This window comes from Limanda limanda, chromosome 11 (genome assembly GCF_963576545.1).
Source record: "Limanda limanda chromosome 11, fLimLim1.1, whole genome shotgun sequence".
NCBI lineage: Eukaryota > Metazoa > Chordata > Actinopteri > Pleuronectiformes > Pleuronectidae > Limanda > Limanda limanda.
The window spans coordinates 23,606,941-23,622,825 of NC_083646.1; the positions used below are offsets into that span (position 1 = coordinate 23,606,941).

At 41.9% G+C, this 15,885-nt stretch overlaps 1 protein-coding gene across 1 annotated transcript; it reads right to left on the reverse strand.

Annotated features, from left to right (window-relative positions):
• Window positions 1-1,575: 1,575 nt before the first annotated feature.
• On the reverse strand, window positions 1,576-15,499 carry gapdhs (glyceraldehyde-3-phosphate dehydrogenase, spermatogenic). The gene is made up of 11 exons (XM_061081132.1): window positions 15,435-15,499; window positions 5,852-5,911; window positions 5,454-5,550; window positions 4,409-4,515; window positions 3,345-3,435; window positions 3,103-3,221; window positions 2,911-2,992; window positions 2,629-2,780; window positions 2,350-2,512; window positions 2,169-2,266; window positions 1,576-2,064 (listed from the first exon to the last, which is right to left on the reverse strand). The coding sequence occupies exons 2-11, from the start codon at window positions 5,878-5,880 to the stop codon at window positions 1,995-1,997; spliced, it is 1,008 nt and encodes a 335-aa protein (XP_060937115.1). The 5' UTR covers window positions 5,881-5,911; window positions 15,435-15,499; the 3' UTR covers window positions 1,576-1,994.
• Window positions 15,500-15,885: the final 386 nt, after the last annotated feature.

Below are 15,885 nucleotides of genomic sequence, written 5' to 3' on the forward strand. Positions count from 1 at the left end.
TAGAAAATGTATTTTATTGTCCATCTGAGAAAATTACATGGAAAGAGTTACCATGACCTAAACACAGTGAACAGATTCTGGCTCACTGAGTGGCTGGTGTATGTATATTTAAGGGAGCCTTAAAAAAATTATTGATTGTTTACCAGTGTTGATTTTCATCTTATTTATACAATGCATATAAAATAAATATGTAACTTGTATGCAATGTATTCTGAAATATATGTCTTTCATTCCCCCATGTTGTGTCTTGATTTTCTATAGTAACACACAGTACAGAATTTAGATGGCAAACTTAATGCATCTGTAGAGTAACATCTTGGTGTCCCAGCTCAGTGAATCTCAGGGTCTCTTAAGCTAAGACGTTATTTTAAAAAGTAAAATATCATACTTTCATCATAACAGTTTTTCCTGTTGCAGAATGATCAATTTACCAGTAGGTGGCACCGCAGCACAAATCATAGTATAAATAGGATGGCTTTTTAGGCTGTATCTGTATTCTGACCAAGACTCGCTGTACTTATCGTTGTGCCTTCACATAATGTGTGTATATCATTTGTTACTGATGCTTTTATTTATAATTAGTATTGCAGGTGGTCAATAATGATTAGTTTTAAATTACTCATTTAGTGTAATAGTTTAATCTAATAGTAAATATGCTTCACACATCTTTCTAGGAAGAATCAAAATATGTCACTATTTTCTAAAGTTGTCAAATAATTGCTGTTGAGTAAAACATACAATTACCTTTATTATCCTGGAGTAGAAAGTAACATGAAATTTTGAAATACTGGAGTTGAATGAAAATTTTAATTTGTTCTTGGATGTGCAGAGTCTTGTAATGTTCTTAGTTAAAGTGAACCACCGTCATGTACAGGATTTGTAACAGGAGGCATGGTGTCACAAAGGTTTGGTTGTAAAGAAGAATGATAGAGGTGTCTCCTTCAATTTAATATGTCTGGCCTCACTTCCTGTGTCCTTGGCCGATGTTCTTATCCATGAAGTTTTTATAGTCTATAAATTGCTATGATGCCTCCAACCCCTATCTGGCAATATGGAATTTATATTTATGCTAGAAAACCTGAGTGCATTTGCTTCTAATCCCCGTGTGCTAGTGTCCCCTAGAGGTTAAAGTCATAAAGCTTTAAATTTCTTGTCTTTAATTAATTAACCATTAATATTTTTCAAAGACGTGTCAGACTTGTATAATTAGGCCTGGGCAATATGGCCAAAAACTGTAGAATAAATTTTTTTTATACTAGATGATATTGATAACTATCACAATACATATCACATTATTATTTCTTTTAAGTTTAACGACAGGTTTTTGCTCCTGAGTGAATGCTGTGGTTTTAAACTTAACTTCCGTTATACCACCTCTCTGTGCTTATACAATTCATTCATTATTATTCATTATATCAATATCTTCATGTTGCGAGTGATGATAATCATATTGCAGTAATTATTGATATTGTTTTATTGCCCAGCCTTTTGTTGAATCCATTTTTTCTTCAGTGTGTCAGTTCCGAGGCTCCATAGACAAGAGTGAACAGATGATAACATAGAAACTTGGACAGCTTGAGGTTTTCAAGTTTTATTTCTTTGACTCATTACTCTTTAGTGGAGTTACAGTAGCTCTACCTCTCAGCTTCCTCCTTCCACTGGTGATTTAGCCTTTAAAACACACCAACAGTGATGGATACAGTAGTTACCATAGTAATGAGCCATAACATCACATCTAATGTGGCAGAGGGAGGTGGAGAGGGGGGCACACAGACACAAAATACTGTCACTGACCAATCGTCTTGTTATTAAAGGAAAAACAAACCAAACACTCAAACACGCTGTTGCTGCTGCCTATGTCTGATGTAGTAGAGCTAAAGGCTGTGATGAAAGGACTTGGCTATGGGTGGGGCTTGTGTGTAAAAGAGAAGAGAGGGCACAGAGGACGGTTGGGGGTGGTCCCTTTCCTAACTTCCTTTCTCAACAGGAAGTGTCTACTCCTTGGAGTGCATGTACAGCAGCAGGTCAGCGACACGGTGGCTGTAGCCAAACTCGTTGTCATACCTGGAGGGAGGGAAAACAAGGCGATTTAAGAATTGTTATTAAAACATCAGGTTTGAGAAGACAAAGGTTTTTTACACATGTTGGGACAGACTGTGAAAACTCACCAGGAAATGAGCTTGACAAAGTTGTCATTAAGGGCAATGCCAGCGCCAGCATCAAAGATGGAGGAGTGGGTGTCACCGATGAAGTCAGAGGAAACCACCTTGCAAAACACAAAAGTCAGTTACAAGTCAGATATTGTGTAACCAGGCAATACAAAGTGTATGTGAATTGATTCTGTCTCACCTGGTCCTCGGTGTAACCCAGCACTCCCTTCATGGGCCCATGTGCGGCCTTCTTGACAGCCTCCTTAATCGCAGAGTAAGATGCGGGCTTGGACAGACGGCATGTCAGGTCGACCACTGACACATCAGCCACTGGCACCCTGAACGCCATGCCTGTCAGCTTACTAGAGAGAGAGACAGAGACAAAATGATGAGATTTATGTTTTCGGTCTTTCTCAGCTTCCTTGCAACCAATAACAAAGGTGATTATAGGACTGATAACAAATGTACTTGTCCTTACCCGTTGAGTTCAGGGATGACTTTGCCCACTGCCTTGGCGGCACCAGTGGAGGCTGGAATGATGTTCTGGTGGGCACCGCGGCCGTCACGCCATGCCTTAGCACTGGGACCGTCCACTGTCTTCTGAGTGGCTGTGTATGCATGGACTGTAGTCTACAGAGGACAGTGTCATATTAGATACACTAAACAATCATTTTCCATAGTACCTTTAGCATACATGCAAGCATAAATATTCAGCACCACCTACAGTATGAAGCACAACCACAGATTAAATATGACTTACCATAAGAGCCTCCTCGATGCCAAAGCTATCATTGATGACTTTGGCCAGGGGGGCCAGGCAGTTGGTGGTGCAGGAGGCATTACTATAAATAGAATGATACAACTGGTCATATTTACACAATAAAGAACATATTTGTATGTATTTCTACTATAAATGTAGTGACATGCACGTCCCCCACCACAGGTATCTTACCTGACGATGGTCATGGAGGAGGGGTCATATTTGTCCTCATTAACTCCCATGACAAACATTGGAGCATCAGGTGAGGGGGCGGACACAACCACACGCTTGGCTCCACCCTGGAGGTGAAGCTGTGATTGGCCAGAACAGAGAGAGAGAAAGAGAGAGAGAGCGAGGTTAGAAACAGGACTGTCTGGTAGTCTGGGTCAATTTGTCTTATGTACATGTACAAGTGTTTGTGTGTATGTACATACAGAGGCCTTCTCCACACTGAGGAAGACTCCGGTGGACTCCACAACATACTTGGCTCCAGCGCTGCCCCAGGGGATCTCTGCTGGCTTCATACTGGAGTCACAGAAAGAGAAGTGTCACTTGAAGAATACATGATTATGGTACAGTTATGTTTAACATAACAAATCAAGTTACAACAAAATTACAAAATTACCACCCTACAGTTGTACATCCCCCCTGGCCAGTGAAGTTTCAGTCTATATTCATCAGACTCATATGAGGTCACCGTGACTTTTGATCAATGAAATCTTATCAGTTAATCCTTGAATGAAAAAATGGTCAAGAAATTCCCTGAAGGCAGACTTGAGATATCATGTTCAAGGGGCCACTGTGACCTTGACCTTCGAACACAAAAAGTTAATGTTTTTGAAATTCCTTCAACTGTTGTTGAGTTATCGCGTTCACAATAAAGGGACGGACTGACAGACAAATAGTTGACCAGTGTACATACGGACAAACCCGAAAATATTATGCCTGTGCCCGGAGGCATAGCAGCACCAGTGCCTAGTGCACAAGTTCAATTCAGTGAGAGGTGGGGGTGGGAGCTAATCTTGTTAGATAAGTACATCCTGTACATTCTAAATTAGTGTTCAGAGCCTCTTTGGATGATTTCGTGTTTGCAATGAACAAGAATGGAACATCTCACAATAGAGGAGCTGTGAAACTGTGAATGGAATGCCTCTTGTATAAGCTTCCTTTTTGTTGGTACGGCCGTTTGCAGACATGAGGCACAATTAGTCAATGGACTAAAAAAACAGCCGGGTGGAGGGGGGCGATAGGAGTGAGGTCTGCGGCCGCAGACAGCCTTGTTCCATTGCCAGGAATTCACTCAGGATATAAACGACAAAATGGCATCAGCTAGATCACCTTGAAACTGGAAAATCAATTCCTAATTCAACATGAACTTTTAGATGGCTGCCTCCATTACAGACCTCTCTGCTAAAATTAAAATGCTACTGATGTGGGTCTAATATATCTACACAGCAACATCCACTCAAACCCAATCATCATCATCTTCATCACTTACGATTGGAAGACAGAGATGGAGTTGCCATCGACGATGAGCTTGCCATCCTCGTGGGAGACCTCACCCTTGTGACGGCCGTGGGTGGAGTCATACTTGAACATGTAGACCTAGGAGGCGAGAGGAAAACGATAGGGTTGTTAATGCAAGGCTATAAAGAGGTAAAGGGGTTTCTGTTTGTTTTATCGCAAAAATGTATACTTATAATGGTACTATATTATTATAGTCTTAATACAGCCCTACATATTAATTTAGAATATAATGCTGTAGTGTCATTGTGCAGGATGCAATGAAAGTAGCAGTGCTTCTCAAGTTTAAAAACAAAAACATCAACCACCATACACATTCATTCATCAGAGGTCACAAAATACAAATTAAATAATTTCCAGCTAAAATGATTATGTCCACATTGCATTTGAGTAAATTATAAAATAAATGTAATCATATTGCACTGATTTACAAAAGAGTGTCATATGGGTTAGAGAGCAAGGTTAAGGCTTGCTTGTTATAGATGGTCAAGTGTTCTTATAGCCCAGGGATGAAGCTGTTTTCAGTCTAGTGATGCGAGCCTTGATAGACCTGTAGCGCTTGCCAGAGGACCAACAGGTCATACATGTGGAGCGCTAGATGGGAGGAGTCCCTCATTATGTTGTTTGCTGCACAACACAGCGCGTCAGTTACTGTATTTCATCCATGTAGGCCAACTTGTCTCTTCCAGAGATAAGACGACCACAAATGTGATGATGGTGGTGGTGGGGTGGGCGGCAATGCAGTCATAGATGTAAAGTGCATATAGTAGAGGGCTCAGCACACACCCTTGGTGAGAGCCGGTGCTGAGTGTGAGGGGTGAGCAGGTGTTGGAGCTACTGGGAGTTTTTAGTTCTAAATTAAATAATAGATAGAGATGAGAACTCACATTTATTTTAGCTATTGAAAAAATGGCCCCGGATGTGTAACTGTGGTTCAGTTTATCGTTTTTTTATTTTGTATAGAAGCCTCTTCCAACAAAATGCACTGAAGACTTAGATGAGCATGAGCATTTTCTCACCATGTACTGCAAGTCAATGAAGGGATCATTGATGGCCACAACCTTAATGCCCTTCTCAAGGCAAGCCCTCAGGACCAGACGGCCGATACGACCGAATCTGCAGTGAGGAGAAAGACAGAGAGTGAGAATTGTGGGATAATGGTAGGGAACTTACCCAGGAAGTCAAACCACCCCTTTGACCTCACATGGACCTAATAACAGCCTTAACCAGTAGTGCACTGATCCATTCTATCATATCAGAAACTGTTAACTTATAATTTCATCAAATGCTCCCCCCCCCTATATATACTAACCATGAGTAATGATTGAGAAAACGGTGAACACCCCTTGTCCCCAATGTCCTGTGTCAACCATTGTAAAATCAGTGTGATGCGCCTGTGTGTGTGTTTCCAACTCACCCATTGATTCCAACACAAAGGTCTGACATGGTTGCTGCTGTTTTGGGTTTGTGAAGTTATCTGAGAGAAAAAACACAAAACAATGAAATTAGAAACAGAACTACAACATGGAAATGTAGGATATCGAATCTCACTTTGTAGTGTCCTCTAGCTGGCCACACACTCAGTCAGAACCATCTGGTGTCACCACTGGAAGTCGCTGAAGCTTAATGATGTGCCAGCAAATGTCACAGACTTTAAACATCAGACTTTAAGCCTGGCAGCAAAGACACAGGTATACACTCTGACAGCAGCCAACTGTTGCCCTGACAGCAGGAGGTGGCTTTAATCAGGTTAATCAAGTTGTTGGCAATATACAATAAAGGTGTGGTTGTGTTTGTATACATTATATTGGTGTAATGTGACTAATCTGAAGCTTCTGCTTCTCCAAAACCTCAACAAGTCTGTATCTGTGTGATGATCTGAGCATTTGTAGACTTAGTATCAGGGATAAAACATAGCTACTGATTTCAAGGTATAACATGGTCAAATTTCAGGCGCTTAGTTGTACCATTTAATCTTTCATCTTTAATCTTAATTACCATGATGATTTGGTTTATACTGAGCAGCATCAACCAAAGTAAGCCTGCCTGCAGGTTGCAGGGGCAGTGAGCAACATGCATTTGTTGTGGGTTGTAAAAATGTGACAGAGGGAGTGGCAGGCAAGAGGGGGCTGTAACACCAGGAGAGCTGCTGGTGCTCTGGCCATAGTTAGCAAATGCTAATAATGAGTTGTCAACCTGCTGTCCACCGCTCTGACAAACAATTAAAATATTATCATCATGGTTATTAATAATAAATAACTTATTTAAAACTTGGTGAAATTACTTGGGTTTGTCTATTAGTACTTTTCTCATCAAAGATGAGTAAAAATGCTGTGATAAGAGGTGAGGAGAGAGGTGCATAAGAGGTGAGGAGAGAAGTGCGTTGTAGGTATGTAACGGCAACAAACAGAGACTTGTCTGCTGACTGAACAAAGAGGAAGCCTGGGCTGGACTCAACTATTTGACCTCATTTCTCCTCTGATTTCCTCTCCTTTTCATATTGTACATGCCACACCTCCTCTATCCTCTCCTCCCACTTTTCCTGCCCCTTTCTTGTCTACCATATCCTTCAATCTCCTTTATCTTCTCATACACTCATATTGTGACCAGTGACCAGTAGTGTGGTGTGACAGCCACAGGTAGCGTACATAAGGGCAACGTGGATTGTCCTTGAAACTGGTTAGCCATCATTTAAGACTACTGTAATCTCTTAATCTGTGTGTCTCTGTGGGGAGCATGTAGGACAGGCTGTCAATCTGGTGAAATGCATTGTGGGAGCACTTTAAATAAACATAACGGGACAATCAGATTATGACAAATCATCTCCCTTGATTCTCCCACACAATCTCAAATATGTATGGAGGTAAATAATAACTTGTGTTTATCATAACTAACCTAAATTAATTAACATGTGCGGTCTGTAGTTAAAACAGTATTTGTTCCAGGTCAAAATCTATTTATTGATCCGTCTGCCACAGTTTCAAATGTCAGATCTCTTAATGCATCATGTCTAGTGTACGTCTAATGTCTAGTCTAGTGTCGTTATTATCTTTTTGTGCTTCTTTGTGGTACCTTTCATCAAGGGCAGAGCTGCTGCAAGCATAATGCAAGGTCACCAATGGAGAGAGAGAAGGACAAAGTGCAGTATGACCATGCACTCACATTGCTGTCTTTCTGCTCCTCTGTTTTATCTGTTCCAACTGTTAGCTATTGTGCATTCACCAAACTCTGCACAGTGACCCCCTGTGGCCTGTGCACCTTTTCACAGTTGGTCTCACTCCTGCTTTTCTCCATCTGTATTAAAATGCCTCCATTTTCTCGGCATAGAGGAGTTGCCCCTGGTTTTCCAACACAAAATGGCTGCACTGCTGACAAACAATACAGCTTCTTTTAAACAGTGGCTGACATCACAAAAGCCACACAATAAGTAGATCTAGTGACTCTAGCGACGGGGCTCAGCTGTTTGAGTTAAAACTATAAAAAAGTATACCATGGGTATGTTTAAAAAAATGATATAGGCAAGCACTAAATACTTTACCAAAGGGCAGGTGCATGTAAGTCTGCAGTTACTTGACAACCCCCCCTAAATGTCCGTTACTGTTGCCAAGCAGCAGTGCGGTGGTTTGGCAAATCAATGGGAGAAGAGGGAGGGGTGACAATGGGAAACCAGTGCTCTGGAAGAAATCCATTTCCAGCACTTGGATGGACTTGAACTCTTGAGTCGAGTTGAAAGAAAATCCTGGCTTATGTAGGAAGTCAAAGGTTCATCATTAGTTTCTGCTTCCCTTTTAAATAATTTTTATTTAAATTTTTATTATGAACTAGGTTTAGGGTTTCCCTGCTTCAAGTGTGGACCACACAGTGAAAATATCATGTAAATCGATTAAAGTTGTTAAACGAGGCTTACTTAGTTTTGCCAGGAAGTGGTGCTATCACTCTCACTACATACTGATATATCTGTCCAGGCAGGGACTCTGATCATGTGAAATAATTTTGGTGCTGATTGGAAAATGCTCAGTGGATTCACAAAAACGTAATTTTCACGCTGAATAGTAGGTGGCGCTATTAGCCTGAGTTGATAATAACATATGGAGCTATTCAGGCCTGGACTCTGATCATGTGACATTTTTGGGGCCGGTTGCTATTAAAAATAACTTCCTGTTTAATGGTGAATCAGTGGTTGGCTTGATGACCCCGAGTCAACGTTGATAAGGCTGTTCAGGCCGGGACTCTGATCATAGGTGAGAATTTTGGTGCTGACTGGACAATGAAATTGGAGTAAAAAAAAAGTATTTTTCACTTTGACTGATTGTACCAATGGTGTGGTGCGTTTTCTCTTACATTGAGTAGCAGGTTGTCTCTTCGCCACCAAGGGAAAATTGCTCTGTCCCAGCTCTTTATTTGTGAGTCAGTCAAGCACAGTTGCCCTTAAGGTCAAGGAGATTCAATGAGATCGTTTCCTGGGGGCTCTTTTTTCCTTTTGGTAATTTATATTATTCTTAAAATGACCATTAAATGGATGATGTCATATAATGATTTATTACAGTTATTTAATGACTGCGGAAGGGGTTTGTACTGTTCTTACAGTAATAAGCTATAAGCTGCAAGCTTTTTACTTTGAAGTTCGGCAGTGCATATATAAGTTAAAAGCTATTACACGGCCAAGATCAGAGGCGTGTCACTGATCTTAATTTGGCATTGATCTTGCCTTTAAACAGACTTTGTTGAATCCAAGAAACTTTTTTATTCGTTATGAAAAGACACATGTCCCTACCGATGTTTGTACATGTCCGCCAATCGTGGTGCCGGCTGCTCTATTCAGCTATTTTTCCACGCCCATTTCTTGAAACCATATGAATGTCTTCGAGGTCATGTTGTTACACACATGTGGTGTGAGGGAGATTGAATAAAGTATAGTGAAGTTACAGCACTTTCGTGTGTCACCGCGACTTGTTGCAATTTGACGCCACGAGGTTGATATGAGTTCATCAAAAAAGGCCTTGAGACTCTTCTGACAAAGTTTGACATGGTTGTGGTCAACAGATGAGGACGAGTACTTCAAAGTGTAAGACATGCAAAAAACAAGACATTTCCTGTTGCCACCAGGGGGCGCTGTGATTTAAAGCACAAAAAGACTTTTGTCATATATGTCCAATTTGGAGTAGATTGGCCCATGTATGTCCGAGATACAACAACCTCGTGTTTTGATGGCGACTCATCAAAAATTGATGCAAAGTTTTAATCTACATGTTGTTAAGATGACACTCGCTGATTTTGAATTTGATCTGATGAAAGCTTTAGGAGGACTTTGTTAAAATACACGTGTAAAACTGCCAAAATCCAAAATGGCCGACTTTCTGTCGTGTTAATAGTATTGGTGACAGTACTTTTATTTCCGTCCGGTCATGATACACTTGTGTACCAAACTTCTTGAAGATCGGTTAAACCAGACCGAATTGCTGCGTTTAAAGGGACACTGTTGAGCCATTTTGCCACGCCCATTTCGATCTACTCCAGCATCCAGACATTTTCATCAGGCCTGACACACCTGCGAAATTTGTGTATGATCAAACCGTCAAAAATGCGATTAATTGTCCAAAATAATCAAACAAAAAGCACTGTCGGTGCTCGGGCCCTAAATATGTGAAATGTTACTTTTGGCGAATAACCGCATTATAGCAGAGGGGAACTATCCATTGTTTCTGTGTGAATTAAACTATTCAATGATATATTACAATAGGAAAGTCGACACCCTAGCCTGCAGCTCCCCCCACTTTTCAACCACACAGTCCTGCCCCTTTGACTGAGGACCAATCAACCCCGATCTGGCATCAGCGCACCCTCTATGATGACGGCTCACAGAGGAGGTATTGTGCAGAGTAGAGCAAAGGAGTTGCACGTTGTTAACTGCAGCTGGCAATCTGCTGACACTCATTAAAAAATGGGAAGAAGAGGCAGACAGACGGCCAGACATGTACACCAGTTAAGCACCATGCACTACCCATTGCAGATTTACTTTCAGTACTTTAGCATGGAAGGGCTGGGTGTAAGAGTCACGTACTGAAAAACCCATTCGACTATCATCATGATAAATCAACTGAACAGGAGCTTACTAAAACTGAAACTTGACTCAAGCACAGATAATTTAATTTTGTCAAAGTAAAATATCTTCAATGGTATCACCTTCATGTGACATGGCTCGTAAATATTTAAACTTGAATTAAGAAAACAGATTTTTTAAACTTCAAACAGGAATGGACATGAATGCACATCTTTTTTCTGTATTTTTTTTATTCTATAAAATAAAAAGGTTTCATATTAGCAAAGCTAAATGCTGATACCTTTATGTTTGTGAAAGGCTCATGTCAGCTGATATTATTGACCAATCAAAACATCGGTCATGTTCTATTTAGGATTAGACTAAAGCTTTTGAGTGCTGATTGGTCAGTGAAAAGGGAATGAATAATCTTCACTTCAACAATTTTTTCCTCTCTTTTCACATCTATAATTCTGTTTCTATGTTTTGCCTAACACTACTTCTTTCCTTCAATGTTCTCTTCTTTACCTCCTATTTCTCTCAGTGCTTTGTGTCTTCCTTGCTTTTTGAGTATTATCCCTCCCCAAGCCTTTTACCCACTAATCATTAAAATTCATGCCCCTATGTCTGTCCTCTGTGCTCTTTGTCTCATGCCCCCCCCTCCCTGATGTACTGCCACCCTACCCTCCCTCTGAGCTGCGACCCATTTTCCTCACACAAACACAGAGTTTCACCAGCAGGGGTGCAGGACAGGGTCATCACGGTTATGTGTATGCATGTGTACTGCAGGAAGAAAGATTACTTTATTACCAGTATACCAGGAAAGGACAAAGACAACAGCGCTACATCTAGAACATGGGACAAAATCTACTGAATGAGGGAAAGATTAAAAGAGATGAGGACTAGCCCCTCCTCTGATGTCAATCACCAACACTTGACCAGACAAACACAAATTCTTCTTCTCTGTCTATAACAGATATATAAACTCTATCATCTCACCAGCCCTTGTATGGACATGAGTTTGTGAGGAGCACAGAAAGAATACTGTACCTCTTTACAACAGTATTACAGACAGACAAAACCATTCACCTAATCCATGATGGTGATGTGAGTGGTGACTGGCCTGTTTTCTGTTTGTTGTATACTGAATGGCTGAAGTTTAATAATCATTCTTTAGTCTACTTTTCTTCCTTTTCCTGCCCACTATACCACTACCACTTCCTCCTTCTCTACCGCCCTTCTTCTCTTAGTTGCTCTACAAAGCTTCCTCATGCTGTCACACCCTCTTTCTCTCCAGTGTTTTTCCACTGCAGTGAGTTGATTGGCTAGAAGCCAGGCAGACTATCCAATTAGGTTACGTTTTCTCTTCTTGCCCGCCACTTAGAGAATAAAATAAATCAAACACATAACAGATACTTATTCAATCTTTTATGCAAACTCAAATGCAGGTGGGCAGACTTTCTGTTTTCAGCAACTTACGAAACCTTGGTTCTGCTCATGATCCCTCTGTCTTTCCCCCCTCAGCAAAGTACCTGCTTCCTTTCTTTTTATAGTCTTGTCACTGAGGCAATGTCACTTTGCTGCCGTGACCTAGTCAGTTAAATGTCGGACACCATCACATCACCAGTGCACACAAACAAGACCACAGGCTATGTCTTATCCAGCAGGCATGGCCTCCTGCAGACAGGGACAGACAGATTTTCTTTCTTTCTGCCAGTCGCACCCCCGCCGTTGCCAGGGTACCAGCTGCAGGGTCTTTGGCTAAATTTATGGAGTTAAGAGGTGATTGCTTTATGTATTCCTACTATCAAATACACAAACGCATACCTGGGTTTATGAAATTAATAAGGTGAAGCCTGCTATTGTGGTGTAACCAAGACATGTTCAGGCACGCAAAAATGCCTGTACTCACACAGACACACCCATTGCCTTAACTACTACTTCTATTATTTTTAATACGTATTTATATATAAATATATTACTATTAACTGTTGAAAATATGTCTTCGCCTTCAAATGTATTGATAAACATTATATGGGGACTTGCTTTTGTCCAGTTAAAGAAGACAAATTCCCATAATGTGACTGTTTAAGCACATTCAGGTCCCCACAACATACCTGGTGTATACATTACACACAGACACACAACATCATGAATTAGTAAAGAGTGTGCTTTATTATACTGCAGGGGACTCAGTAGGAGACATGTGACCACTCTGCAGAGGTAATGCTGGAGCACACACACACACACACACGGCTGTGTGAGCTTGTGTCGGCAGGTAGATGACAGATATCTTTCCTGAGGCCGCGGTCTTGTTTATCACCTCCTCTCATCTATCAAGCTATCAAGATACAGTACACAGTATGTTTTGTGTGCTACCCGCTCTCATTTCATGCTAGATTTGCACACATTTGTATCTTTAAATAACTGCTTCGTACAAAATTATCAATGCAAAACTACATTGTTGCACAAGTAGGGGACTATTATATCCCAGTTATGTGCCTTTCTTTTGTAGTTTTTCCCTTAAAATTGCAACAGTTAGTTGGCACAGACTTGAGTGCTGAGTCACTCCTCTCTTACACACATCCTGGACATAAATGGCTGGTTGATAAGTCAGCAGCAGAGAAAGATCGAGAGGGACACTCATCGTGAGCATATTCTAGTAAAAATCCAACAACCTTTAGAGGAAAATATGTGTCAATCTAGAAAATGAACAACTCATAACAACCTCATGGGATGAATGTGTCAAATCTGTATGTAACTAACACAAAACTGTACAATTAGTGATTATCCACAAACTGCTACCTGCACTGTGCACCAGAGTAAAATGCAGATGTGCAGACCCCATGGTGTCTATATTAACATGGCTGTTAGAAATAACACGTCCTGTGTATTGTTGGTGTGACCCAGCTAATGTCATCACCTTGTGGTTTTCTCCTCGCACAGCATAGTGGCAACATGTCGGCCACACAGAGACGCTGACATTTACATTTCAGGCATTTAGCTGACACCTCACCTAGAGCAGCACAAGACCAGACACTGACACAACAAGATAACAACCTCTGTGCATAACATGGAAATAATGTCCCAGCTGCGTCTAAGAAAAAATAGTGATGCACAGAACATTGACATATACGTCATCCTGACCTATCCGTCTACCACAGGAAATCAAGTAAATGAATTCTCATTTATCAAAATCACAGTAAATTGTATCTGCTGATGAAAGGCATGGGGTTGCTATGTTTCTTTAATTCCAGGCATTTTAGCTATAGTCCTCAGAGGCCTGGTATTAATAACCCTCAGCTATCCAGAGGCTGAGGAATGAGAAGTAATCCCCCCCACACACACACTTCTCCAAGTCCAGTATGAACGACTCATGTCTGGTCAATAAACTGCAGTGTTAGAATAAAGACCAGGGGCATCACTGCAGCAGCACTGGGCCTCTGCTGTGACCTTCCTCAGCTGGAGTGATGACCTTCAACACTGAGAGGCCAGACATGGCTGCATCCAAAAACATTTTACAGTACAGTGTGCTTTTACTTCTGCCATTATAAATACGTTGGAATATCAAATGAGATTATGAGAGGCAATAGTGTTGTATATTTTTGTACCAGAGGACCGTTTGGCTCCAAGGCCATATTGACTATGCATTTTTTTTAAACCCTTATTATGTTTTCCCTGCTGAACACGTTTGCCCTTACAGTTTTCTTATGAAGCCTTGTTGCCTGTTCATAAAGTATGTCTGGTTTGATGGCTAAATGGATCAATCATGAGGTGTAGTTTAGTTTGAAGGACCCAGGCCTAGTCTCTGCAAACCGCATCAACAGGTCTGGCGAGTCTGGAGTAGAACTGCGGCAGAATTCTGCGCCTCTCCGCGCTCTCTGTGCCCTTCACTTGCATCACGGGAATTACAGTTTCCACCTCTTCTCCTCCATCTTTTCCACATCCGACACAGTCAAGGTTATTCATCCGTCGTTTCTCCTCCCTCACATCACAGTGACATCGGCTCACCGTTTTCACTACCGGAGCTCAATTCATCCCCGAAGTCTAATGGCGCAGCCGCGACAGACTTCATCACGAGGACGAGAGGAGGCACGTAGCTTCACCTCGATTCACGAAGCGGTTACGCCCCGTGTAGCAGCTTTACTACGGCTGTACTACCATCCGCTTGTAAACTCAAACTCATCTTCATCACAACTTCTTCCTACGTGGTCTGAAGTCGTGCGTTTTCTGTCGCGGAACAAGCGGTAATATATATATGTTGGTGCTGTGTTACATAACATGGAGACTAATCCACTTCCGCAAAGATGCAGCAATGGGACATTCCAATGTCACGTTATCCGCGCAGGAAGACGACCGAGCTTCAAATGAATGAATGGTTTATTAAGAATGAACAACACTCGAAACACGCAGATTTAATGTACAGTGTGACACGATCCATCACCTGTTTCATACCGGAGTGACTTTACTGCTCTGGTGGACTGAGCTGAAGTCTCAATGATGCAACTAACCGTCTGCACACTGCGAGGCCATGACTGCATCCCCTCCCATCCTCGCCTTTCTCTTCCTGTGCACGTACACACAGCAAGTATCTTCATAATGCTAACGTAGCGTCACTAGCTCTTAGCTTCTCTTCCTCTTTTAAACGGATACGTGGCCCATCCACGCAGAGATGGCGGTCAAATCCACCACGCAGACGACATGATGGCCGCAGGCTTTCCCACGTCGCTCGGAGCTTTTTGCAATGTCACCCTCAGGAATACATGCGGCTTTTGTTGCGGTGAATATGAAGAATTGCAATTTAGCATTAACATTAGGTAACAAAGCTGGTGATGGCGCAGACAGAGAAACTAACATTTGAAAGTGAAGTGCAGATTTTATAGTGTGAGACCATCTAAATGGCCTGAGTGTGGATAATGGAAGCGGATGAAGGTGAGCTCCGCACTGAAGGACAGCAGCTTACCTCTCTGATGAGTCTGGAGTCTGTGTGCGCACCGCCCCGCTCTCTCTTCCGCTTTTATACGGGACACGTGCCGCCGGGAGCCCATCGCCCTGGCGACGTGACGTCATGTCATCCTTTGCAGTGAGGATCCATTCGGAACGTGGGACTGGTCACGGCCCCTCAGAGGCTGGGGCGCGGAGAGAGGGAGGATGGAGGGGGGGTGGAGAGGGACTGACTCGTTAGAACAGCCTGTTCCTAACACAAATCTCAGGGCTGTCTGTGGTGAAACACACTTTTATTTACGGGAGAGAAACACACACACACGGTAAGGGACTGATCCAACGTGCAAACGAGGAATGACGAAGCAGCAGACTTCCCACCATGCACCGGCTCGACACGTGGATATGATGAAACATAGCTCCATAGATGCGTGAAAAATATGATCTAGAACCAAAAGAGGATTTTTTTTGAC

Excerpts from the sequence above, each read along its gene's own strand:
- gapdhs (XM_061081132.1), bottom strand. The coding sequence starts at position 5,880 with ATGTCAGACCTTTGTGTTGGAATCAATGG. Across the intron at positions 2,993-3,102 it reads TCCTCCATGACCATCGTCAG|TAATGCCTCCTGCACCACCA; the intron begins GTAAGATACCTG and ends TTCTATTTATAG. Across the intron at positions 2,267-2,349 it reads TGGGTTACACCGAGGACCAG|GTGGTTTCCTCTGACTTCAT; the intron begins GTGAGACAGAAT and ends GTGTTTTGCAAG.